Source organism: Tripterygium wilfordii, chromosome 3 (genome assembly GCF_013401445.1).
Source record: "Tripterygium wilfordii isolate XIE 37 chromosome 3, ASM1340144v1, whole genome shotgun sequence".
NCBI lineage: Eukaryota > Viridiplantae > Streptophyta > Magnoliopsida > Celastrales > Celastraceae > Tripterygium > Tripterygium wilfordii.
In genome coordinates, this window is record NC_052234.1 from 11,609,430 (window position 1) to 11,633,981 (window position 24,552).

At 38.4% G+C, this 24,552-nt stretch overlaps 4 protein-coding genes across 15 annotated transcripts; 2 read left to right on the forward strand and 2 right to left on the reverse strand.

Annotated features, from left to right (window-relative positions):
• Window positions 1–3,960: 3,960 nt before the first annotated feature.
• Window positions 3,961–6,182, forward strand: LOC119990320. Of its 6 annotated transcripts, none has more exons than XM_038836177.1 (4): window positions 3,961–3,981; window positions 4,528–4,643; window positions 4,743–4,856; window positions 5,263–6,182. In XM_038836177.1, the coding sequence occupies exons 3-4, from the start codon at window positions 4,804–4,806 to the stop codon at window positions 5,546–5,548; spliced, it is 339 nt and encodes a 112-aa protein (XP_038692105.1). In that variant the 5' UTR covers window positions 3,961–3,981; window positions 4,528–4,643; window positions 4,743–4,803; the 3' UTR covers window positions 5,549–6,182. The 6 variants fall into 6 exon arrangements, 1 of the variants encoding a protein (XP_038692105.1); XR_005466018.1 differs by lacking the exon at window positions 3,961–3,981 and adding an exon at window positions 5,051–5,153 and having other exon boundaries at window positions 4,414–4,643; XR_005466016.1 differs by lacking the exon at window positions 3,961–3,981 and adding an exon at window positions 5,071–5,153 and having other exon boundaries at window positions 4,414–4,643.
• LOC119990281 (protein CHROMOSOME TRANSMISSION FIDELITY 7-like) lies at window positions 6,007–9,057 on the reverse strand. Of its 3 annotated transcripts, none has more exons than XR_005466010.1 (8): window positions 8,514–8,835; window positions 7,994–8,243; window positions 7,823–7,918; window positions 7,673–7,741; window positions 6,981–7,330; window positions 6,521–6,662; window positions 6,290–6,406; window positions 6,007–6,152 (listed from the first exon to the last, which is right to left on the reverse strand). XR_005466010.1 is itself a non-coding variant. In XM_038836148.1 (8 exons), exons 2-7 carry the CDS (start codon window positions 8,726–8,728, stop codon window positions 6,521–6,523), a joined length of 1,122 nt encoding a protein of 373 aa, XP_038692076.1. In that variant the 5' UTR covers window positions 8,729–8,771; window positions 8,869–9,057; the 3' UTR covers window positions 6,185–6,406. The 3 variants fall into 3 exon arrangements, 2 of the variants coding, with proteins under 2 accessions (XP_038692076.1, XP_038692075.1); XM_038836148.1 differs by lacking the exon at window positions 6,007–6,152 and adding an exon at window positions 8,869–9,057 and having other exon boundaries at window positions 6,185–6,406; window positions 8,514–8,771; XM_038836147.1 differs by lacking the exon at window positions 6,007–6,152 and having other exon boundaries at window positions 6,185–6,406.
• Window positions 9,058–9,202: 145 nt separating this feature from the next.
• LOC119990230 (testis-expressed protein 10 homolog) lies at window positions 9,203–19,991 on the reverse strand. Of its 4 annotated transcripts, none has more exons than XM_038836127.1 (20): window positions 19,756–19,991; window positions 19,593–19,665; window positions 19,360–19,482; window positions 18,837–19,006; window positions 18,381–18,530; window positions 17,614–17,757; window positions 17,467–17,527; window positions 16,762–17,063; window positions 16,160–16,291; window positions 14,965–15,084; window positions 14,687–14,773; window positions 14,423–14,545; window positions 14,148–14,265; window positions 13,896–14,021; window positions 13,184–13,318; window positions 12,564–12,694; window positions 12,308–12,448; window positions 10,956–11,273; window positions 10,490–10,633; window positions 9,203–9,578 (listed from the first exon to the last, which is right to left on the reverse strand). In XM_038836127.1, exons 1-19 carry the CDS (start codon window positions 19,810–19,812, stop codon window positions 10,544–10,546), a joined length of 2,601 nt encoding a protein of 866 aa, XP_038692055.1. In that variant the 5' UTR covers window positions 19,813–19,991; the 3' UTR covers window positions 9,203–9,578; window positions 10,490–10,543. The 4 variants fall into 4 exon arrangements, with proteins under 4 accessions (XP_038692055.1, XP_038692073.1, XP_038692071.1 ...); XM_038836145.1 differs by having other exon boundaries at window positions 18,837–19,049; XM_038836143.1 differs by lacking the exon at window positions 9,203–9,578 and adding an exon at window positions 9,677–10,250.
• Window positions 19,992–20,188: 197 nt separating this feature from the next.
• LOC119984141 (mediator of RNA polymerase II transcription subunit 27) lies at window positions 20,189–24,447 on the forward strand. Of its 2 annotated transcripts, XR_005464836.1 has the most exons (8): window positions 20,190–20,606; window positions 20,729–20,894; window positions 21,936–22,401; window positions 22,753–22,812; window positions 22,930–22,998; window positions 23,100–23,143; window positions 23,219–23,505; window positions 24,264–24,447. XR_005464836.1 is itself a non-coding variant. In XM_038827963.1 (7 exons), the coding sequence occupies exons 1-7, from the start codon at window positions 20,288–20,290 to the stop codon at window positions 23,400–23,402; spliced, it is 1,308 nt and encodes a 435-aa protein (XP_038683891.1). In that variant the 5' UTR covers window positions 20,189–20,287; the 3' UTR covers window positions 23,403–23,509. The 2 variants fall into 2 exon arrangements, 1 of the variants encoding a protein (XP_038683891.1); XM_038827963.1 differs by lacking the exon at window positions 24,264–24,447 and having other exon boundaries at window positions 20,189–20,606; window positions 23,219–23,509.
• Window positions 24,448–24,552: the final 105 nt, after the last annotated feature.

Below are 24,552 nucleotides of genomic sequence, written 5' to 3' on the forward strand. Positions count from 1 at the left end.
ATGGAGATGATTCCACTCTACGTGCTGCTAATGGCAAACCAGTAATTGCCATTAATGGAAATTCTCAGTTAGCTCAAAAGCTAAAACCCAACAACTTCATAATCTGGAGAGCTCAGTGTGTTGCTGTGCTTCGTGGTTATAGACTCATGGGATTCGTGGATGGAAGTTTACCCTGTCCACCTGAAACAGAGGTCAATGAGTATGATTATTGGGATAGACAAGATAGTCTATTACTCAACGCTCTTATAGCTTCTCTTCACGAGTCTGTCACACCTTTACTTGGTGATGTTTCAACCAGTGCCGATGTGTGGAAAAAGCTTCATCAATTATATGCCAACAAGTCTCGATCTCGCAAAATACAACTAAGACAACAGCTGCACAATCTTCAGCAAGGTTCCAAATCTGTTGAAGAATACCTGCAAGGTGTACGACAAATTGCCGATGAGCTCGCTCTCGTTAAGCATGCCGTCGATGAAGACGATTTAGTTCTCTATACTCTTGATGGCCTAGGACCTGAATTTCATGGCATAGTTGAAGCAATTAGAGGACGAGAAAATCCCATTACGTTTGAAGATCTTCATGATCGTCTTGTAAGTCATGAAGCTTATCTTCAAAGGCTTGAAAAGAATCAGCTCTCCACTGTAGCTACAGCTCACTACACTCAAAAACAATCATCCTCTAATAACAAATCTCACAGTCACGGATCCTGGCACTATGGAGCTCAACAGAAAAATCAACCTCCTCGACAAAATTATGGAGGAGGAGGAGGGAGTCAGCGATCTCAACAGTTTTCTAATGGAGGATCCTACTCTAATCAAAACAACAATCGTCAGCGCTCACGCACATTCTGTCAAATTTGTGAAAAGCCAGGGCATACAGCTCGAGTGTGCCGAAAGTTGAAATCTTTTGCTTCTGAATATGCACCAAGTGCCAACTATGCCTCAAGTGCAGCAGGATGTACTCCCTCCAACACCCAACCTTGGCTCGTTGACTCAGGGGCAAGCCATCACATGACTGCCCAACTCGGAAATCTCTCAATTCACTCAGAGTATGATGGAACAGACGAAGTCAAGATCGGGGATGGCTCAGGTTTGGCAGTCACTCATCAAGGAACTTGCAAACTTCACACACCAAAACATGCTTTCACACTAGCACACACGCTTTGCGTACCTGCACTAAAGAAAAATTTAATTTCAGTTCATCAATTTACTAAATCTAATGATGTTTTTGTAGAATTTCATCCTAACTTTTTTGTTGTGAAGTCACAGAATTCAGGAGTTCCGCTGGCTCGGGGCAAATGCATTGATGGAATTTACCAGTTTACATCTGTACCATCCCTCTCTGCTCATTTTGCTCAACAAACCAATATTGATATTTGGCACCAACGATTGGGGCATCCGGGACAACCTATCCTTAGCTCTCTACTGCAATCAGTTCATTTACCTTGTGCTAAGCCATTCAAATCCTTAGATTGTAATGCTTGCCACATCAATAAAAGTCATCGCCTTCCTTTTGGTTCATCAACTGTCTCTACTACTGCTCCTCTTCAAATTCTTTTCTCAGATATTTGGGGTCCTGTTTCCACCCCATCCATCTTTGGACACAAATATTACTTGCTATTTGTCGATCACTTCACACGATACTCATGGCTATTTCCTTTGTTCCAAAAATCTGATACTAGTTCTATCTTTCTACAATTTAAAAGTATTGTTGAAAATCAATTTACTACAAAGATTAAAACCCTATACACTGATAATGGAGGAGAATTTTTAAAATTGAAAACCACCCTTGCTGACTCTGGTATTTCATGGATGCAGTCACCTCCCTATACCCCTCAACATGTTGGCTTAGCAGAGCGCAAGCACCGACATATAGTTGAAACCGGGAAAACACTTCTATCTCAAGCCAAGTTGCCCTACTCTTTCTGGTCTTTGGCTTTTGAAACAGCTGTCTATCTTATAAACAGAATGCCTCTCACTCCTACTAAGTTTCATTCTCCGTTTCAGCTCTTATTTCATCATTCCCCAAATTATCTTAAACTCAAAGTGTTTGGGTGTCTTTGTTACCCATGGCTCAGGCCCTATACTCATAGCAAACTTGAACCAAGGTCCACTCCATGCATCTTTGTTGGTTATTCGTCCTCTCAAAGTTCGTTTAAATGCTATGATCCTATTACTCACAAAATCTATCTATCCAGACATGTAGTTTTCAAAGAGCACATCTTCCCTGGTTGTCCATCATCTTCTGATTGTTCATCTATCATCTCTAACCCTGACCAGTACCACCCTTTACCCAATCCTAACATAGTGTCATATCCATCCACCGTGACCACCTCTCCTCCTGTTTCACGTGTTACCACCTCATCCACTATCCCTCTTTCTCTCAACCAAGTTGTGGACTCCTCTCAATCTCAGTCCATATCACCAGCCGACCTTCCATCTGAGGACTCTCCTCCACCTCTCCAATCTACCAATGTTCCTCCAACTCGTCAACACTCCATGACTACACGATCTATGAACAACATCTACAAACCGAAAAATTTACATAATTCCACTCTCTATCCTGCTGCTTCTTCTCCTGAGCCTCATACCGTTTATGAAGCTCTTCAAAGTCCTCATTGGATTGCTGCCATGAAATCTGAAATTGAAGCTCTTAATCAACATGGAACTTGGACTCTCATCCCTCTGATACCATAAAAGAATTTGTGTTTAGCACTTTTCATATATAAACCAGGGATTACACACATAAGGATATATACAAAGACAATATGCAGAGATACAACGTTCTAATTGTAACGGGTATAAACTAAGCCAACTCAAGGATTACACGTGTAAAGGCAAAAGGTCACTTGACCAGAGAGTGATAAAGATGACCGTTGAAATTGTATTGTATTGAAATGAGCTTTACTATTGTTGAACTTGATAGGAGGCTGCTTTACTATTGTTGAACTTGATAGGAGGCTTCTAGACCATTGTTGGGCTCCTTCTTGATATTGTTAGTGGGCTTCTTCTTTATAGGTATGTGGTTCTGGATTGCAGATGGCCTTTATTACAGTATTTTCTTTCATTCATTTACTTCTTCTTCACTACTTGTCTTTTTGGCCTTAGTTGGTATGCCATAGATTGAAGAATTATTTGCATTAAAAGAAAAGAAAAATATTAATATGCTGAAATGGGTTTGGAAATCTTAGGGGAATTTGGGAGGGACTCGAAATGCATTATTTAGGTAAGGCATTCTCTGCTGGTACCTGACACTTTGCCATCTATACGCTCAAGACTGGTAACTTCTAGAAGCTTAAGCTCTTTGACTTGTAGTTGTGCATTGTTGATGGTCACTAATGCAAGCATTTTCTTCTTTCTTTACCTTTTATTTTGGTTAGAAAACTGGAATGATGATGGTATCCACAGAATCGAAAAAAGAAAAGAAATGAAAATTGAAATGCATTATTTAGGTAAGGCATTCTCTGCAGGGACCCGACACTTTGCCATCTATACGCTTAAGACTGGTAATTTCTAGAACCTTAAGCTCTTTGACTTGTAGTTGTGCATTGTTGATGGTCACTAATGCAAGCATTTTCTTCTTTCTTTACCTTTTGTTTTGGTTAGAAAACTGGAATGATGATGGTATCCACAGAATCAAAAAAAGAAAAGAAACGAAAATTGAAATGGTGTTTATATATTGCCTCATGAGTTTGTCTTGAACAGGGTGGTGCCGATGAAGGCGAAGATCTTTGAAGTGCGGCACTGAGGGAGTTGAGGAGAGAAGAAACGGGTGTCACTTCAGCAGAATTTGTTGCGGAGGTATATTGTTAGATTTTATTTTAATTATAAATGTGAATCTTGCCACATCTTAAAATGTGAATAGTAATATAGACCACATGTTTTCCTGCACTAATTTTGCTATTGGGAATTGGGATATATAGGTGCCTTATTGGTTGACATATGATTTTCCATTTGAAGCTAAAGGTCAAGCACAGACGTGGTAAGGAGGCCATCTAATCAGTTGCGTCTTAGTGCTTGAAGCTTCTTCCCGCACTTGAATGAGGTGGAAGATTGTCTTGTGTTTTATGTTGTTTCAGGTTTTATCATTTGCATTGGCTTAGATTTATTATTTCCTATTATTGATTGTTCAATAGTCAGTTGTCACTCTGTGTTGCATGGCATTCAGGAAAAAAGAAGAAGTTTGAGTAATATGAATAGTTGGGTAATGGTTATTTTGAGCTTTTTCATGATGTGGTATATTGATTTGGTTAATGTATCTGTATTGTTCGTGGCGTACTTAGCATTGCTTTGTACACTATTGCTCGTAGAATCATATATAACAATATCCTGTTACCTTAATCTTCATACTATAACGCGATTTACACTGATTATGCTGAGTTGGTCCACCCCACTGAGTATCAAATACCCTTCTTGATGTTGGTTCAGTCAATAAATAAGTCACTCCAAGGCTTTCTGGAAGTCATGTTCTTGCCTTTTATAACTTATGATTTCATAAACATTGCTAGACTATATTATTCTGTTACAGGTTTCTTTTAAAGTTCACGGGAAGAGGTGAAGAGATTAATCTCATGGGGTGATGGATCTGAAAAGCCAGAATTTGAGTAGTAGTCATGGATGTTTCCAGAACAATTGTTAGAGCTTGTAAGTGAACCTTAACAGCATAAATCATACTCACGAATTGGTGGATTTTGATGGGATCGATACTTCTAATACGTTTTGTGGTTTCTACGAGGTGTTTAGTCCCTATCTTATGGAGCATGTGAACTACGGCAATTAATCTTCACCTGAAAAAAAGAAGCTGATGGCAGAGAAGTGCACTGGCAAGTTTTGTGGTTTCTACGAGGCATTTTTCAGGTAGTTCTCGCTGGGTTTTCTTTAGATTTGGCAGTCACATGGGACAGAATGTTCCTTTTTGATAAATGTTAAATGGCCAATTGCTCTGGTTACCTGAAAAAGGGAAGCTGATTGATGAGAAGTGCCCCTGGAAGTTCCAATGGTTTAATGAGGAAACTTTCAGGTAGTATTCACTGGATTTTCTTTTAATTTAGCAATTACATGGAACGTGTAGACGATAAACGTCCAAAATTATGAAGGCGGCCACCGGTAATCTGCAAGTTCAGAACAGTAAAGACCGTGACGTTGGTAACACCGGTAATATCTTTGAATGAGGAATTCAGAGAGAACAAGAATTTAAGAGAGAGAGAGAGAATAAGAGCATAGATTTGATACTTCGAATTTTTCGAACTCTTTTTGATGGAAGGGTCCCTGTATTTATAGTCACCAATCACCAAATCACGAGGGGCTCACGGGAGAGCACCTGTCTAGGGTCTCCCATGCTGATATTCTTTAATCGCCCCGTTAAAAGGCAAAGAGGTCAACGAAAAGAAGTGTTGTCTGGACTCAAAAGCAATGGTCCGGCTGGAACAAGATCATGGGCCCAAGATGAGATCAGTGAGCAAGAAGAAAGTGGGCTTGTCTTGTTTGGGCCTCAGCCTTGGTTGAACTTTGGGCAACCGCTGGAGTGCTGGACCTATATTCCATTTTAGGCCACAGGCTTATTTTGGGCTTGCTCGGATTGTGGGCATGAGGCCTCTTGTTTGGGCCGGGAGCCTGGGTTGAACTTTGGGCAAACGCTAGAACTATATTCCATTTTAGGCCGAAAGCTTATTGGGCTAGCTCAGATTGTGGTGGTCCTGATAGGCCTCTCCTTGACCCTGACCCAAGGGCTCATACCTTTTGTCTAACTCTTGGACCTGCTAACCGGAGACACGTCTGGTACGATTTTGGCCCATACAGAACACAATGTTCCTTTTCATAAATTTCTTGTTCGGAAAGGGACTTTGTCGCAACAGTCATTGGCTTCGATAGTTTTTTCGTTGTCCTGCAATTTGAGATCTAGACTGGTTTAGAATGTGAAAGTTGAAGAAGATGAAACTAGACAATCCTTTCGTTGTCCTGAAATTTGTACTAGCATCCAAAACTAAAGTCGAAGGCTATTTTTACATTTCTCATCAAATTATTAATTTCCTAGATTATCAACGAAGGACCATCAAATTGTGCCCATCCATTTGGGTTAATAACTCCACAAACTATCAACAAAGATAAGACTCGCTCCATCCTTGGGCTATAGATACTGGCTGATGTGGCTTTCTGTAGATTCGTTGCCATATAAATAAAAAATAAAAAAAACTTAAAGAGTGATCTAACTACTAAGCATATATAAGTTTTTGACGCTTCCAGAATTTACAAGTTTTCGCCATTCAGGTGACTTCTACCAATTATCATACCTTTGCAGCGCTGTGCTGGATGTTCAATCTCCAAATTTCAGTAGCTTACGCTGCTACCCAATAAACTTCCACTTAGCAATTCTGAATGCTATAGGGAGACATAGGCTTCATAGGCACCTATGCTATCAAAAATTCAATCAGTGACAGCAAGGATAATGGAATGAAAATTACAGTCTACTCATCGTAATACAAATCATAATCAACAATGGCGAGGATGAAAAGAGCGGGCACCTAGGAGTTCAAATTGTTAGTTTTGTACACCAGAAAAGGTTTGTCGCCTGTATAACTAGATGCCAATGCCTTTCCAGCACAGGTTGGCTGGGAGAATGCCAACTGTGATTGTTCAACGACAAAACCCATGCAAAAGCTTCTCCTGCACAAGAGAGCTCCAGAAACATTAGCCATTAGTGGCAGTTGAAGTTGAACTACAGAAGCGTCAAGCACCTAATCAGACTTCCATCCCAAAAAACCAAGAACAAAATTTGTTTGTTTTCACTTGGAATTTCAGCCTATCATTTTTCAAAAGCACACAGCCAAGCGCACAAAATTGTTGGACTTTTGAAGGGATGGAAAGTCAATCCAGCACAGAGATGCGGAAAAGCAATCAGCAGTTAACAGTAAACGCCAAAGAGTTAAAATCAACACAAACAATGACATGGTAAGGGAAGGTTAATTTTATTAAATAATTTACCTCACAGCATCTAGTAACTGGGTGGCGATGTGTTTTCTTCTGTTGGATGGACCAACCCAAATAGCTCTGATGCCACACACAGCAGCTTTGGGTTCCTTTTGACAGACAATGACTCCACTGTGATTTCCATCCAATACCTCTGGACAACTAGCTGAAGGGACTCTTTTCATCGCTTCTCTCTGTAAAACGACTCCACCAAAATGGAGGGTAGTTGAATTCAACCTTGTTTTCTTCGGGATACCACCATTAGAACTCCCATCCACTGGACTGGAGAGAATTTGAAATGCTTCTTCTATGGGCTCTGCAATCACACAACCAGCAATCCTATGGGAGGAAATATACAGATATACCTGCAAAACCAAGAGCGAGAAACAATGTTGAAAAGCATATTCTACAATCTACATCCCCATTTAACCATAAAACATGGAAAAGAAGATTACTGATAGAAAAAACTACAGAAACAGCTCAACATCTGAAAAATATGTAGTACTTGAGAGTAATAAAAGTCATTACACTTGAGCTGTTGAGCAGATGAACTTGAATGATGAATACTGATGAAAATATCAATGAAAAGCAGGGAAAAAAAGCTAGATTAGCATTTTGTAATATTTTACAAAAATTTCAGGATACACAAAATGCATTCAACCAAACTAATTGGTCAAATCATTTGAAATCAGAAGGGACAAGATTACCTTACACAGTTTATGCAGAATCCAACCCCCACCAAGCTCAATTTCCATCATCTTTACCACCTCTTGGACCTGGCAATAATTTCATGCTCCCAATTAGTCTATATTATCAACTTTGAAACAGCTTTGAAGGATAGGTGTATAAATTTGAACCTTATTTCTATGAGCAAGAGGGTCGCAATCTAGCACCAAAACAATGTGCCCACCTTCAATGCAAGGCATATGAACAGTCCTTTCATTGCGCCAGCCCTATAATTAACATTTAACAACATGATAAGACCAGACAACAAAAACAAACCAAATTAGACACTTAAAGCTACATACCTTAAAGGGAATACCGTGAGTGTAGTTGTTGTGAAACGTTTTGTGTGTCTTCTCATCCTCTTCATCTCCAGGAGCGTATTTGATCCCACACGTAGTACATGTATGGAGAAGGAAATCAGATTGACCTAATTCTAGATGGAATTGTGCATAACTTCTCTTCTTGTTCAATGTTTTTGCAGGAACTATCTCCACTGGTTTTGAACACAAAACTTTCAAAGTGGACTCCGTGGGCACACTTCGATTGTTGGATCTATTTTTTTTTAACGCAGAAAATAAGAATGTTTGAGAACACAAAAAGCTAATAACAACAGCAAAATTCATCATCATCGCAAAATCAAAGGATTTCGACCCGTATCCTCCGATTGAACCGATGCCGTGAAATAATTCAACAATTAAATGTCACACGTCGCAGAAAATTCCAAAACCAAAGTTTCTATGATTTTCCTCTATTTTCTCAGCAAGCAAACAAACTGAGAATCTCACCATAGGAAAAACTAAATCAGGAAGGGGACTATAATACCTGTCAGAATTTGTAGATCTACGCTTGTAAGTATTGACGAATGTGTGTTGAGTATTCCTCCAAAGCGCCAGCTCATCATCGTCGGAGCCGCCACCATCCTCGACGATGGGATCCGGAGCAGGAGATGAAAAAGAGGACTTGAAAAAGGAACTGATCTTGGGTTGCATGTTTTTGCTACCTTGAGTTGGAGTTTCATTTTCATCCTTTTCGAGCATTCACATTTTTACAAGCCGTTTTAGGCGCCACAAGAAGAGAAATCTGGAAAATTCAAACTCTTTCAGTTTTAAATTAGGGTTTCTTCTCAATTTGCAACGCGGGATATTGTATTTATATGAGTATAATATGAGTATATGACCTTATGATTGTGAAGACCCGTATTTTGGCAACGAGCCGGAGTTTAAAGCTAGGGCATACCAATGGGCTTCTTAAGCCCAGCCCACAATTGACGTCATATTGCATTGTTACTCATGAATCGGATATGGGCTAACATGGGAGCTTTATATTTGTTCATAGGGCAAATTAGGTTCTTTTTAAGGCTCATCTGATTCTCTTCGTAAAATGACCACCAAATTGGAGAGTAGTGAATTCTTAAGGCAACACCTTCAGAACTCCCATACGCTATGCTTGAGAGAATACCTGGAAAAGTATGGGTGAGGAACAATACTAAAGAGCATACTAACAATGAAAGGTGGTCAACTCCAGGAGCGGCATAAGTGCATAGCATCTGAAAAATATGGAGGGTGATAAAAATAAGTCATCGTACTCGAGCAGTTAAATTGGAATGATGTATACCGATGAAGAGAGAACCGAACAGCACAAAAAGCTGAAGAAAATATTTCATATTGAAAATCTCTCAAATCTCTCTTCCAAATTCCCAACGTCATTTCTACGCTAAAAAGCAGTTTCTCGCAACTCCATCTGAAGACTTCCCTGGTTTTTGATGCAGTTTCTCGCAAGTCCATCAGGCCACCACTCTTCTTAGTACTTAAAAAGGATGTTCGATGGCAGCAAGAAGGAAAATTAACACCACGAACAATTGAAACTGCTCCGCAATATTCTTTTGATCTGCATATCCAATTAAAATATGAAAAACAAATCGTCATGCCTGAAAAGTATTAAGACTGGAATTACCTTTCAAATCAAATGCATGGCAAAGCAAAATAGCAGCAGCAACACAAGTAAAAATTTTCATTGATGTTTCTCAAGAACACTGTTCATAGCAACTGAAAGAGTCTGTGAAGCAAACACAAGCTAACTAGCAGAGCATCCAAATAAAACGTGAAGAGATTTGTTTCATTTGTCAATCATATTTAACTATTTCGACTCCAGACAACCCCTTTGTTCAGTTGAGCGATTGCCGACCAGAAATCAATAAAATTAGCAGTACCAAGCCAATGGTTTATAATATTGGCTCACTGAACGTCAGTCGACAATGCGTGAGAGAGATCCCATTCAACTATCAATCCAACCACTTCATTTGTAATTTTACATCCAACATCATTCCTACTGCCATTTGACAATGTCATGAGTCTTACAAGTCCCCTCCTCCCCCACGACACACCCACTGGCCACCACCCACCACCAGGATCATCTGCTACTGATAAAAATATGTCAAAAATATGCCATTTGACCATATACATGTTGCTCTGGTGTAGATTGAAGAATATACGTTGAGTTCAAGGCTTGTCCATGGTCCCATTCCCTCCAGAAGAACATTTTCATGCCCTAGTCTACGAACTTTTATAAAGATCATAAGAACCTTCAAAAGTGTCAACTCATAAATACTTATAAGAAACCAAAAGTATACAATGCACGACAGACTATCCCTTCAGCAAATTGTGAATTTTTTGCTTTTCCTCTCTTTGTTACCATGTGATAACACAGAATCTTGCAAAAAAACAGTGAACTAAGGTAATGGGTACAACAAGGATACCACATAAAAAAACAAAGAAAAATTATTCAAGTTAAATACTCACTAGGCAGATCACCGGACTGTAACTTTCTAGACCACTGGCGAGTAGCATCCCCTTCTATGATGTACTAGTTACAACCTTAAGGCGATCCAATGCACATTGTATTCTGTGTCTTTCTTCAAGTTTCATATTTTTTCCTTTTGATGCCTGAACCAAGACCCAAAAATATGCATGTCAACAATCATCATATCATTTAGCACACTAACAAATTTGACAAGTCCCACATAGTATTATGAGTACACCACAAGCCTACAAAACATGATGCACAGACAATGGAAGCTTCAAGCCCAAGTACAGTTTGCATGAAAAAAAGAAAAAGGAAAGGCAAAGAGGGGAGAGGTATTGTAATTTATGCCAGAATGCACTAATTTGCAAAAAAGATAAGAAATTTTGATACCCAACAACACTGTACTTTATATCCACCTACTTTCTATGTCAACGGTGCAATGCTCGAGGTGCAAACCATTACCTGTAAATGATATAGGTTCTGTGAGAAATAATTGATCTCTGTCTTCGATGAAGAGAGAATTTTCCGAAGTTTAACATCCTTATGCATCAATAGAAGAACAGAAACCATGGCATCTACCCTACTTGCACGTTCTGCAGTATATTGCGTTGGACCAGAATGAAGAGAGTAACTACTTTTAATCAGTGAGCCCATCAAAGTTAACACAAGACTCAGAAGCTTGTGACTTCTATCAAACAAGAAAAAGCAAGGTAGAAGATAAAAACGGCAACTGCAGATCTGAGTAGACTTCATGGCCTTGTCATGATTCTCTGGAATGCACTGCATAGAAGCAGGACAAGTTTCTTTAAGAGTCAATATGAAATGATTGGAATAAGCATCAATATCAAGAGCAACAAGCTTTGAAAATATACTGCAACTAACTTCATACTTATGAGAACAAAATATTTTATGCACTAAAATAGTTCATAATGCTACTGCATTAGGTCAAACAAGAATTATTTGGGCAAGGTAGCAAATTGCATTAGAACACAATACAAATAGCAAACACAATCACCCATGTTTATCTTGTTACAAAGAGAGACAACGAAAGGCATTAGTTAGTTATTACTTAATTTTACCTGATCAGCAAAAATAAGCAGAAGCAGGGAATAAGCAATCCCAAACCAACCCCAAATCCTTCAAATTAGAGGATCCGTCAAGCTACTCATGCTTCCTCTCAACCATAAGCTATTTAAGATCATTTATTACCACATATCAGCATAGCATATTCATCATGAAAATTTTATGCTTAGAGGATAACGTTATCACTGGACATAAAAATCAAGTCACTCTGCAATTCTATCCTCTTCTTGCCGATGGCAGTGCATGTATGCACAAAATGTAGACAATACTCCAAACTCTAATGAACCATGGAAGACTGGACCTGAGGCGAATATCAGACAGACAATGTTTGCTTGGTAGTACAACTTTTTTGCACACACCATCTGTGACTTTGGGTTATTGGTGGGAAACAGTCATCACTCTGTAAATAACAAAGTCAACAAATCCAAATTTTCCGAACAGAATAATGCAGTAAAAGCAGTCAACATAAATTACTGAAAATCTTTTCCAATATTGTCCAATTGTCATCAATGGCAATACTTACAATCAGCACTAAATTCTCCAAATTAACTGAATGATATTTAACTATTACTTTCAGAAGCAAAACTTGAAAGAGCAAGTATATATGAAAATGGTATAAATGTGCATGGACTATCATGGACACATGTTTACAAGTGAGAGAGAGAAACATGAATCCTCCAGATGGATAAAAGTTTGGTAAAGATGGATATAAATAAAATGGGCGTACATACCAGAACAACATCAATTAAATATCCAGGAAGAAAATTGCTCAGAGTAATAATGCTTGGTTCAGAAAGCCTTGTTGGTTTAGTGTCAAGGCTGACAAGTATCCTTAGCATAGCACATGTATTGTCCAAAGGGAGCTTTGATGACTGAAATACAAGGAATTAGACCACCGTACGGGATTAATTATTGCGAATAAGAAATAAACCTGTACGTGAGAGAGACAAAATGTCCGATCAGGTAGAGAAGAATTAAGCAACTTACTATCTGCTCAATTATTATGTTCTCAAGTATCTGAAAAACAAGAGGCTTGTCACCCATCTGGGATAAGCATGAGTCAATGGCACTGGTCATCGACTTAAAAGTGCCAAGATTTGAAATCTTCACATCACTCTCTATGACATGATAGAAATTTAGTCAAAAACAAAATCATTTTCACATAATAGTGACCATGACAACAACATAGTACCTGAGTGTGCATAGAAAAAAATATCTGTAGCTAGAATAACAACCTGGGAATTTGTTTCGGGTGTGGGGAAAGTAAACCTTGTTCTAGTCCTAGGAATTTTACAATCAAAATTGGTACTTTCAGTGCTAGAACAGGGATTGGGGATCAAATCATTTCATGTAGGAAGAAAATTTAAAACATCTTGGGATGCAGTTCTGTAACACGCCAATATTTTGGACAATGTCATTTCAGTGAACTTAATTAAAGAGACCTTTTCTTCTTAAATTTTTCAGCATTTTACACTCTGGACAAGTGCATAATATTAGGTTAGAATCATCCTACGATGAAACATTAATCATGTAAGGGAAACAGAAAGTATTCCAGTAATCTCAAACTTAAAAAGAGTTCATCAAAGGAGGACCTATTGCCAAGGTACCTGGAAAAACTCTGAAATGGGAGAGCAAGGTGATGAAGAAGCTAATGTGATCAGTAATTTGGACGCGGCCAACTTGGAATGCTGAATGTAGAACTTCTATAATTCGAAATAATACAGATGGGTCCAAATCATCACCTGCGACATATGAGATAGATACAACACTTCACCTTTTTTGAAAGAAAAATTTTGAAGGAATCTATTACAATAAGAATCCTTAATAACTCATATTTTTCCAGGAAAATTATTTAATTATTTGATGAATTGAAATTTGGGGGTTTTGTTTTTAAATTCAAAGAAAATGTTATAGCATTCAACTATAAATTGCCTTTCATAGTTGCTAGTTCAACAGTATGACGAGTTTCTTCCAAAGTAAAGAAAACTCAGCACAGGGCAATTGGTCAAAGAAAATGTTTCAGCATACGTTTTTTAACCCCAAACAGTGAAGACAAATTCAAAAGGAGATTTTCATTTTTCAGCATATGAGTGAAAATAGGGGATGCACCAGATGTACAAAAATACATGATGCCTTGGCTCTCAAAATCAATAATCCATTAATGTAACAAATTTCCACACAATACAGGTAACTTAAAGAAGCACTATTTGTGTGAGAGCCAAAAGCGACGTAGGAGCAATTGAAAGAACCTGGTTATTGGATCTGAAGTTCCTCACGATCTATCACAAAAGAAAAGGCCAATTGAAATATGATACTTACACAAACAACAAGAAGCAATTGACTTCAGGAAAATCGATTCCAAGCAAGAAAAATAGTAAAGGCAACAGACAGCGAGTTCCTGGCAATCCCTGGGAAGCCTTACGAAAGGACCATAGCATGTATGCCCTGTGAGAAAAGGAGGATTATTAAAATTTATTGTACTAGTTATTCATCCTCTCAAAAAAAGGTATGGTACTGGCACTCGTAAGGGTGTTCAACCAAATCAAAGTTTATAAGGGAAATGCTTCTCACCTCCCTGGCACGTGCTGTATAAATCTCCAAGCGCAAATTGCATCTGATTGTATTCCCATTCAAGTGAAGAACTTGATGAAGAACGTTGTCCCAGCTGAAGCTGAAGGCGCAACACAGCCTGCAAAATTGGATAGCAGTTGTGAATCTTCAGTTGCCCACATTTGATGCAAGGTTACTAAGTATTTCATCTCCAACAGCTTCAGCTAAATGTAACATATTTTTGTGCAAGTATAAGAACCACAAAAAGAAATCACTGGGTGAAAGTAAATGACAACCTGGGAAGAGGACGGATGCTTATCCCCAAGAGCTACTAGCAATTTGGGGAGCTCTCTCATCCAAGCAATCTGATAATCTAGTGTGGTTGGATCACTTGCAAATTGCAATGGCACCTCTTCTTCCTATGCATCGCACAAAAGACAATGGGCTCTTAGATTGAGTTTGCCATGTACATAAAAACAAAATTTTAATCTTTTTCCCGGAAAGATGCACAAACATAAAACAAATTTAAAAAGGTAATTCATAGGAAGCATTGAGCTTACAGGAACAAGCATTTTTTGAATTGTTGAAAGACATGCCAGTTTTAACGAGGACTCTGGATTACAATCCTTGAATGTCTTTGTAAACGCCTGCAATAAAGTTTGATCAGCTATCATTTATCAGTACAGTCCTAGTTTCCCTGGGAAACCCAGATTTTCACAGTTCAAGAAAATGTGTCAAAACACATGACCGTCACAAGACACAAGTACACATTTCATAAATCAAGTAACAAAGTCATGACAGCAACTAGATTACTCAATTTTGAAGGCAGAAGTAAAACCTGAACAAGGCGAGATCTCCAATCACCAGCCAGTTGTGATACAAGTTTTGGAATAAAAGAAAGTAATGATATTAAATTCCTTTCTTGGAATGGTTTACCAGTCCGCATGTCACGACAGATCTGTAAAATTCCATTAAAGTCAAATACATTAGAAAAGCATGTGGTCCTTGCCATATCAGAAACGGCAGTTTCTCATTTCAAAGCAGGAGAATATCAAATATTCCAAGGTCAGACTAAGGTCAAACCCAAACCCAAACCCGATGCCACTGCAAGGTCAAACTTCCAGGGTTTAGATTACATGTAAAACTAGTCATCTTGTGGATTACATACAAGCCATGTTCCAGGTACATCAATAACTGATTGGGTTCTTAAATTTCAATTGAAAAGTATGGTTGCTAAATCCAGAAAAAGAATTATTGTATGAGTGATTCACATGTGCATTTCTCAATCATCTCTTCCTAATCAAGCAACTTTCAGATGAGATTTGTGTCTTTGTAGTGTTCTCTGGCAATTGTTCATCAATAAACTATTGTCTTCTTTCGGAAAGGCCATAAATATGTTATTCATTATATAATCAACCGTAAACCTGTTTTCATAAACCTCTGATTGAAATACTTCCAATTTTAACCAATCAAATCCTATTCTACAGCATAACCCAAAGCATTAGGCTGCTGAACCTTTTAGAATGATTATCTATATCACATTCCTTCTTCAGGAAATTGCAACTAGTATAAGGACCGTCTGAACTCAAATAATGCATTTACCAGCACGATTTTGGCCACTGCCAAAAAAATTTAACCCACTAGGTGCACTAGAAAGGTATCCCTGATTTGTTAAGGTGTTCCACTGTCAATCCAAGTCCAAATACCGAGTGGGTCAAGAAAAAATTTACTAATACTGTATATCTGAAGTAGAAATGGAATGACCCCAGAACACTAAGTTCTCTTTAGTTTTGTTTCCAGAACGAAAAAAATTATTTCATTGCAAGGCACCAAGGGGGTGCCACCCAAAGGTAAAAGAGTGTATATACACGAACTTAACAAGTTCATATTTCAGAGGTTTGGAATACATATAGAGCTTCAATTCGCAACTTTAATACTTATCAAAAACTATAACATTATGTTCACTTCTTAGCGTTTACTTTCTAATAGCAGCAAAAACTCTTCGGGAATTGAAGAAATGGAAGTAACCATACCTTTCCAAGCAAAGCATCCTCAATGAATGCAAGATATTTCTCCAACAGATCAGAGGGAGGCCACGAAAACTCGGTTAAATGAAAAAATATTTTTGTAATCAAAATGTTCAATACAAAATATTTATCATCACCCTGCCAAGCAAAAGTTAGAAACAAGTCAGTAATTCAAATTACAACAATAATATGAACAGCTTATGGCAACGACAATTATTTTTTGATATAGCAGATGTGAAATTTTTTCGGACAATACTCTATAATTGAGAAGGTTGCATTCTGCATGCAGAAAAGGCCTCTCACCACCATGAGGTTAGAGAACCTCAAGATTATATACAGAAAGTTATCCTAGATCCCATACTACCAAGCCCTCCCCAGGTCAATTTTGCCTTCTTTCAGTGAGCAGAAAGCAGCCAAATCTAAAAACAAGTATCAGCACCCATTCTTAGACTAACACCAGAGGTATTTAACATCTTTCTAAGACCCATGCCACGAGATTGAAAACTGCAAGGCACCATCTCATGAATCATTTGTAGGACATTCAAAAATCTTACATGGAAGCACAAACACATTCATTATAAACCTCGTGCAAGTTAGAACAGCCTTACCTTTGCTGAAAGATGATGTGTCGAGTTGAGGGGAAACACGATAAATAGCTTCTTGATTAACACTGATGAAAGAGTTTGATCCCAGATAGCTGCATCAGCAACTCCATAAAGAGATGCTGACTTTGGTATCCAACGAACATAAAACATCACAGCAAGATCTATGCTCTGAACTATACTAAGCATACAATCATATGACTGTGAATCTAGCACGGGAAGAGAATGAGCCAACGGGACAAAATCTTGAAAGCAGTTGACTAGAACTGCCACAAGGTCTCTCAATTTATGGAAAATGAAAGAAAACCCTACACGAATAAGAACAGAAGGTGAGAGCAGTGGAGTATTTAACTCAAGAAAAGAAAAGGATCAATGGCCTGATGATTGCACAAGGCTGTTGGCGCAGAATACAGAGGATAAATTATGGAATATGAACTGCCCATTCTTTGGTAATTAGAAATACAATCAGATCAAAAACAAGGGAATTCAAAATTTGTTGAGGGTTCCATCAAACCACAGAATAACAAAGTATTATTCATTAAGAAACAGTAGATTGAATACACAAGCAGCTTAGAAGGAAAGATTCCATCACAATATAAGATATAAGCCATCTATTTTTGCATGAGGTTGCTTAAACAAGAAGATTAATGCTAACATTTGAATAGAACACACAAAAACCTAAAGTTACAGGGTACAGCTACATTTACATACCAGCAGATTTTGAAGGCGAGTCAGGCTCATATCCATGCAATATTCTTTTCTCTGCAGCCTTCTACTCAAAACAAACAACGCAATAAAATGTTTACATATTTGGAAAGGAGCTGGATGTTATATCTATAATTTATGATCAGAAGATACCTCTTCATTTGATTCAACATCTCTTTTATTACATGGCAATAGTAACAAGCAGTTCACCAAGCAAGCTAGAGCATTCCTGAGTTTTCCCTTATCTTGGAGATAGAACTGGTTGTTTCGCAGAATATCTTCAAAGTTTTGAAGAATCTGTTAATCAAAGAACAGATGAAAACATTTACACGTCAGTTGATAACAATGATATGCACATAAGCTGAATGTAAGCAATTCATTTTGGTGACAGGGGGCTCAATGGTTTCAATTTGATATTTTTAGTTAAATTCAATTTTACGTTACAATTGAAGATTCAACAGTGCGATTTCCCAAAGTGAACCTAAAAGCTTTGAATCTTTAAAAACACAGCAAATTTATTCACAATCAAGTATTGTCCAACATGTAGCAAATGAATGAATAAGAGGAATAGATGCAACAAAATCTTAAGGAAAATAAATTTCAACTTACCAGTCACTGATGCACAACTTAACAATGTTATACAGTCTGACAAAATGAAGAGTTAAAATAGAAATATTTCATTCCAGGCGTGTAGCATCATGCAAGCTCAAAACCACCAAAACTAATAGCAACCATTATTTGCAAAGAGTACCCTTTCTTTTCCAACATATTCACCACTTATGCCACTATGGTGAAGAAACAATCAATCTTCTATTAATTAATAACAAAAAATTTATTCAAATAAAAAAAAACTAAAACATCATAAGAAAACACAAAAACCATAATAAGAAACTATAATGAAAAAGGTCATGTCAATATACCTTTTCAGCATAGTTGAAAAAGGAGGGTGGATAATATTGCACAACAAGATCAAAAAATTTGAAAGCCATCAGTCGAATGTCAATTGCCAAATGTGTCATTGCATTGAAAATATATGCCATCATCAAAGAGATGAAAGGCCCTTGATTATCCTGGACAAGAAGAACAGAAACACCTGTCAGAAAAAATAGAGACATCAAGAATACGTTAATCATGACAACAGTTGGGATGGCAGAAACTTCAGGGGTTTTTCCTTGAGCAATACAGTTCTAGGGCATTATGAAACTGAAACAAAGTAGGGAAATTAGTATGTAGTGCGACTTTGAAACATAGCAAGTTTGTTGTGAAATTCCAAGCAGAATTCAGCTCTATAGTTACAAAATTGTTCATAAGTTTTACGCTGAAAAACTAACCACGACCTTTAGAATAGAGTAGCAAGAATGAAGATGAAGCAATACCTCTTTACAGCCTGGGAAAACAACCGACTTCAAAAGTTGATAGAGTGTTTCTCTAACCACTTTATCATCATCGCTGATTCGTTCACGCAATTTCTCTATAACAGCATATCTGTGCAACCTCAACTCGGCTGGATGCCTAAGGAATAAATCCTTAATACCCAATAGCGCATCTCCAATGGGAAAAGATAAGTTTGACTCAGTAGTGAAACTTTCCTTTAACAAAAAAAAATTGTAATAGTAAAAAAAACACAATCACTGACAACACTTATGACGGGACCTATAATATTGCAGCAGAACCAACAAATAGTAAAAAAAAAATCAAGTAATTTATTTCATCACCATCTTATCACCTAAGCCTTAATTGAATCCACAAAGAAAATTGCGAGAAGTCCGCCATGGATCTCATATCAATGTCACTTTGACTGATCTAATAATTGAACAACTTGCTTCAACTAGGATGCATGTTGCGGATTTGGATTTTTCTATTCATGCTTTAACTTTACCATCCTACACTAACAAGTACCTTTACGAACTTTCGAGTTATGATGAGCCGTTTGTTGAAGAAGCTCTTTCAACGTCAATCCCTTCTTACTGACAGCTAATCCAGCCTTCTCTGAGGCTACACTCTGCTCGGGAAGAACAATTGCTGCTCATAATCCATACACGAAAAGGATCCATTTTCATCATCAGTAATTATTCACAACATGCCATGAACAATAAAATCCTAGAGAAACCAACACTGTAAAACGAACTTACCTTTGGATTTAATCTCAGTGTTCGTCGCATTCTTTGGCGGCGGTAGTTTCCTGCCTATCTTCCGCTTAATTTTCTGATAACAAAAAAGAAAACAAAATATTAAACCCTAACCTTCCCTGCACTAAAATTTTCAAACAAAGGCGGCCGCGGAAGAGTAAATAACCTTAAAGTCGATGCCACGCTTCTGCTGCTTCATTGAGGTAGCCTTTGTACGCACCATCTTCGTTCGCTGCAGATGCTGCAGAATTAAACTTCAATATAGCATTCAAATTTGGTTCCGATGTGTTAGAAATAAAGCAGGAGAGGAAGATTAGAGAGAGTTATGCCTTGGCGGTGAAGAGTCGATGAATTTATAGGAAGAAAAGGAGAGGACTGTTTTTTTCTTTTTTTGCGACAGGATCGTTCAGGCCATTCAGGGCATTACATGGAGAACAAAAAAACCCTCGCTCTTCCCAACGGCACCGTTTCTTACTAGGTTAAGATTTTACGGGCCTGCGGGCCCAGCCCAATTTTAGCCCGGTTTCAATATGGAAAACTTGGATCAAGCCCATTGTCCCACCAAACCCAAATTCAAATCTAAACGAAGCTTGAAAGCTCGAGTCACGGTGCCGTACTCTTCAATTTTTAGTTTGCCGGCTGTGTAATTGTTCATCATACCTTGATAGTTCATTCTCGAAGAAGAATTTTAATACAAGATGATGAGATTCAATTCTCCATTGCAACAACAACAGCAGCAGAAGCAGGAACCTCAACAGCAGGAGGAAGCTCAGGCAAAACCTAATCCCGATCCGCCGCCCCAATCCAAAACAGATGCGCCGCCGAAGCAGGTGGCGATGGCATTGGACAGGCTGGGTCAGGCTGGCCGCCTCATCGCCGACGTGAGGCTTGGAGCTGATCTTCTACTTGAAGCATTATTCGCGGCTGCGGAGCCTCACCAAATCAACAAGCCCCTCCATTTCTTCATCAAGGAAGATGTTTCCATGCGCCAACGTCTCCAGGACCTCCGCTCCATAGGTATGTATATATACACACATACCTTGACTTGCTATTGCCAGTAAGAATTATTCATATTGTCTGCCTTGGTGCTCTGGGTTAGTGTGCATACGTATCTTTATATTTGGTTGTGCTTTTGTTAGGAAGGCAGCTGGAGGAGTCCGGAGTTTTGAATGAATCACTTCGTTCAAGAAGTAATTCTTGGGGATTGCATATGCCCTTGGTGTGTCCTGATGGGGCGGTTGTTGCTTATGCTTGGAAGAGACAACTTGCTGGCCAGGCAGGTGCGTCTGCTGTTGACAGGACCAGGTTGGTATTAGGGCATTGCCCAGCAGTCGCTTCTAATATTTTTTTCTTTTATTGTGATTATATCATGATATTAGCTGCAAAATAACCATGGTTTTATGATTTAGATACTTTGTTAAGCTTGTTCAGCCAATAATGTCTTAAGCTTGTTCTGATGCCATGCCTTAGGTTGATCAATTGTGGGTTCTTTTTAAAAAAAAATTTAAATTTAAATGTGAAAATTGAAATGCATTGAATCGGATAAGGTAACTACTTTGAATTGGCATGTAGTGTTGGAAGATGGAGGTAAAACACCAAGCTTTAAAGTTTGTACAAGCTGCTAGAAGTAATCGGATATTAACAATACATAGAAATGAGGAAAATTTGTCATGCTTATGCCATTAGAATTGTGTTGGGGGGGGGGGGGGGGGGGGGTAGAATGTTACAGTACAGCTATACCAGTTGATATTGTTTCAGTTTGATTATGCATTAGAGATTTTCTCGGAGTTTTCATCCAATTTTTGGCTTTAGAAGGAACCAAAATTAATCCAATTATTTCTGTTAAAATTCTAAAAAGCTTCATAGAGCTCCAGAAGAACAGGCAATTTGTGCCAACCGAAGAACTAGAGTAACATATAAAAGAAAACATTGAAGTAGTCTTTTCAAGAGATTTCTAATCATTAGGTCACGTTAAAATTCAATTACTGAGTCATGGAGTCTGAATTATCCCAATATTTGCTCACAGTCTTGCTAATTGTCCACAAAACTAGGTTTATTGGCTTATTATGACTATTGAGGTCTACAGTATTATGTTGGTTTAAATATAAAGATTCATATTCTCAAGTATCAATTTCAAGAAATGTTGGTTATATACATATTCTTTGGGTTTTCCGGCACCGAAGGTTAATATTTACCCATTGTTTTATTTTCTGGTGATTGCTTATTTGGACTGTGTGTCTTCTATTTTTTCAATAGCAATTAACCTGTTACTCTGAAATCTCTATTCGGTAAATCCAAGGGCAGACTTTAAAATACCATAACCCTTTTTCTTCTAAACTCTTTTAGATTAGCTCTCAAGGCCTTTACAGATCAAAAACGGCGATTTTTCCCTCATCTTGATGATGAACAAAATAAGGACGATGCAGAATCAATGTCAAAGAAACTTCATGTTTCCCAAGTAGAGCCAGCCAATCAACAAGAAGAGCTTGGTGACTGCAAAACACTTTCAGACATTCTGACACGTGTGGAGAAAGAAGTGCCAAATTTGAAAATTTTTACTTACGAACGGTTGGACTGGTTGAAAAGGGCTTCTTCATTGCCGACTTCAGCAAATGACAATTCTTTAGAAGCATCAGATGAACATACTTTTGACAGTTTAAATAGACTCAGATTTGAATCACAGGGCACTGCTGGAACAGATAAAGTTGCTGTAATCGAATTGTTCTTTCCTTCCATTTTAAGAGCTATAGTTTCCTTGCACCCGGCTGGTTCTACTAACCCAGACGCTGTAGCTTTCTTTTCACCGGATGAGGTATGCAAACGAGATGCGTGTTCTTGAAGCTTCTTTAAAATGATAATATTTGGTAGTTATATTGCTCCGGTGCTACGCAGATGTTCCACATGCCTTACTTTTTCACATGAATGTTGCCATTGTTTAACATGCAATAATTGGTGCCTTATTTAAAAAGGCTTGTATTGTTTGATAGGCATCCTAGAAGGAAGAAAGCATGTCGTTAAAAAATATTTGTACTATCTTTAGATAAAAGCGCCAACAAGTTGCATTCCCCTTTCAAGTTTTAATCGGTATTTGGTTATTCTTAGCTCTAGATATTGTGGGTGTCTACTGCTATTGTGACGTAATAGTTTTGGTATTCTTCAACAGGGAGGCAGCTATATACATGCTAGAGGCTCTTCAGTTTATCATGTATTTAGGCCTGTCACGGTAATAACTTTTTTTTGGAAACATGATGATTTCAAAGGTTCAGTTGGCTTATAGATCAAGAACATCTTAAAATTTTAAGGATTTCTGTTCGAACTCTAGCTTTTTTCCTTATTGCAGGAGCACGCCGCACTGGCCCAGCAATATTTTTTGGGGAGCGGGACTGAAACTGCTTTATATTATCTTCTGGTATGGTCTTGAATTGGTGGTCTTGTTGGTCAGTTTAATTCTTTCCTGTTTTAAATTAGTACACCTGCTGGTATTTATCTTGCTCATCTTTGTCGTTGTAGCGCTGGATCTGCAGCTATGAAAGTCTATTTGCAAAAGCGTGCAGGTAAAAAATTCTTTAATTTGGCTTCAAGGATTTTACAGTTGTTTGGGTTATAAGTTTTACTTGGTGGTGATGCAGTAAGTGTGGGCGGTTACTAGCAATGGACAGAAAATCTTCGCTACTCTTACCTCCTGTTCGTCGTTGTTACCAGAACTTTTGCAACTCGAAAGTTTTATCTGCTCCACTTATTTCATCAACAGGGGACCGGAATTCGGATGAACTTGGGGCTTATCATATTAGTTGTTATACGGAGCATGCATAGTTGCATCTTTAAATGTTGCTGGGTGTAGAATACTGAAATGTAGTTGACGTGAGGGAATGACAAGGTTTAAGACCCATAAATGGTCATAAAACCTTCAACAGACATTAGATGAATCTTATTTGCACCCCCACTTTTGCTAAGTACACCCCAAAAATCATAAAAACTCATCATCTATTCACACCCCTCCTGACCCTACCATTCCCCTTTACTATTTCTTTTCTTCCTTCGTTTTCCTTGTCTCTCTTCTGCTTTGGCTTTGCCCTCTGCAACACCTCACCAACAGTGCTTGTTCTCTTCCTCAAAGCCATGCTCCTCAACCTACCACTTCCCCATTCTGCAGCAACATCACCTTGCCTCGCCTTATCCCCACCATGATCTTTCTCCTTCAAATCCCCATTTTTGTTGCGGTCAACCACTTTTCTGCTCAAACCAACATTACCCATTTTATTTCTCGATCTCAAGCCACCAATTACCTCACCAAGATCATCACTTGCTTTCCGCTTTGAACCCACACTGCTCCTCGGTCTCTTACTCCAAACCCTCCTCCTTTAACAAATTATGCCCCAAATACCTCCTCTCAAACTGGTGCAACGACCTACACCTCGAGACCCTCGGTTGTATACTTGCCTGTGATGACCTTGTGCACAACTTGGTGAGCACTGGAGGTCAAGTGAGCACTAGAGGTGAGAAGGTTGGGAGGGTAGAGAAATGGCTGCCACTACAATGGACAGGGTGCAAGTAGTAAAATCTAAAAAAGAGAGAAAATGGGGTGAACTCATAATTGTTTTAATTTAAGCTGAGGTTTATTTAGAATGGGGTGTACTTAGCAAAAGTGGGGGTGCAAATAAGGTTCATCCAGACATTAACTCTCTTGTTAGGTAGCATATATAGAACCGCGTATCGGTCAAAAAGATCGAAACACCTTACTTGAACATCTTGTTACTAGATTGGTATTTGATCCAATTACCTGTTAAGTCTGTTACCAGGCCAAAATCCGCGGTCGGAGCGATCGAGGAGAATATGATTGTTTTTGGGCTTGCTTTAAGACACCCCCTCATTATTCTGGCTTGCGTCTCTTCTGCATGTAGTTTTCCAGGATGAGCAAAATGGACATAAATATCAATGGTGGTAAGGTTAATGTCAGCCAAGC

Coding starts and splice junctions, on each gene's coding strand:
- LOC119990320 (XM_038836177.1), top strand. CDS start 4,804: ATGGCAGAGAAGTGCACTGGCAAGTTTTGTGGTTTCTACGAGGCATTT. Junction 4,857..5,262: donor TTCTACGAGGCATTTTTCAG/GTAGTTCTCGCT, acceptor TTTTGATGGAAG/GGTCCCTGTATTTATAGTCA.
- LOC119990281 (XM_038836148.1), bottom strand. CDS start 8,728: ATGCTCGAAAAGGATGAAAATGAAACTCCAACTCAAGGTAGCAAAAAC. Junction 8,244..8,513: donor AGATCTACAAATTCTGACAG/GTATTATAGTCC, acceptor AAAAAAAAATAG/ATCCAACAATCGAAGTGTGC. Junction 7,331..7,672: donor TTCTGCATAAACTGTGTAAG/GTAATCTTGTCC, acceptor TTGGTTTTGCAG/GTATATCTGTATATTTCCTC.
- LOC119990230 (XM_038836127.1), bottom strand. CDS start 19,812: ATGGTGCGTACAAAGGCTACCTCAATGAAGCAGCAGAAGCGTGGCATC. Junction 19,666..19,755: donor AGCGTGGCATCGACTTTAAG/GTTATTTACTCT, acceptor TTTTGTTATCAG/AAAATTAAGCGGAAGATAGG. Junction 14,546..14,686: donor TTCAAAAAATGCTTGTTCCT/GTAAGCTCAATG, acceptor TGCGATGCATAG/GAAGAAGAGGTGCCATTGCA.
- LOC119984141 (XM_038827963.1), top strand. CDS start 20,288: ATGATGAGATTCAATTCTCCATTGCAACAACAACAGCAGCAGAAGCAG. Junction 20,895..21,935: donor TCTGCTGTTGACAGGACCAG/GTTGGTATTAGG, acceptor AAACTCTTTTAG/ATTAGCTCTCAAGGCCTTTA. Junction 22,813..22,929: donor ATGTATTTAGGCCTGTCACG/GTAATAACTTTT, acceptor TCCTTATTGCAG/GAGCACGCCGCACTGGCCCA.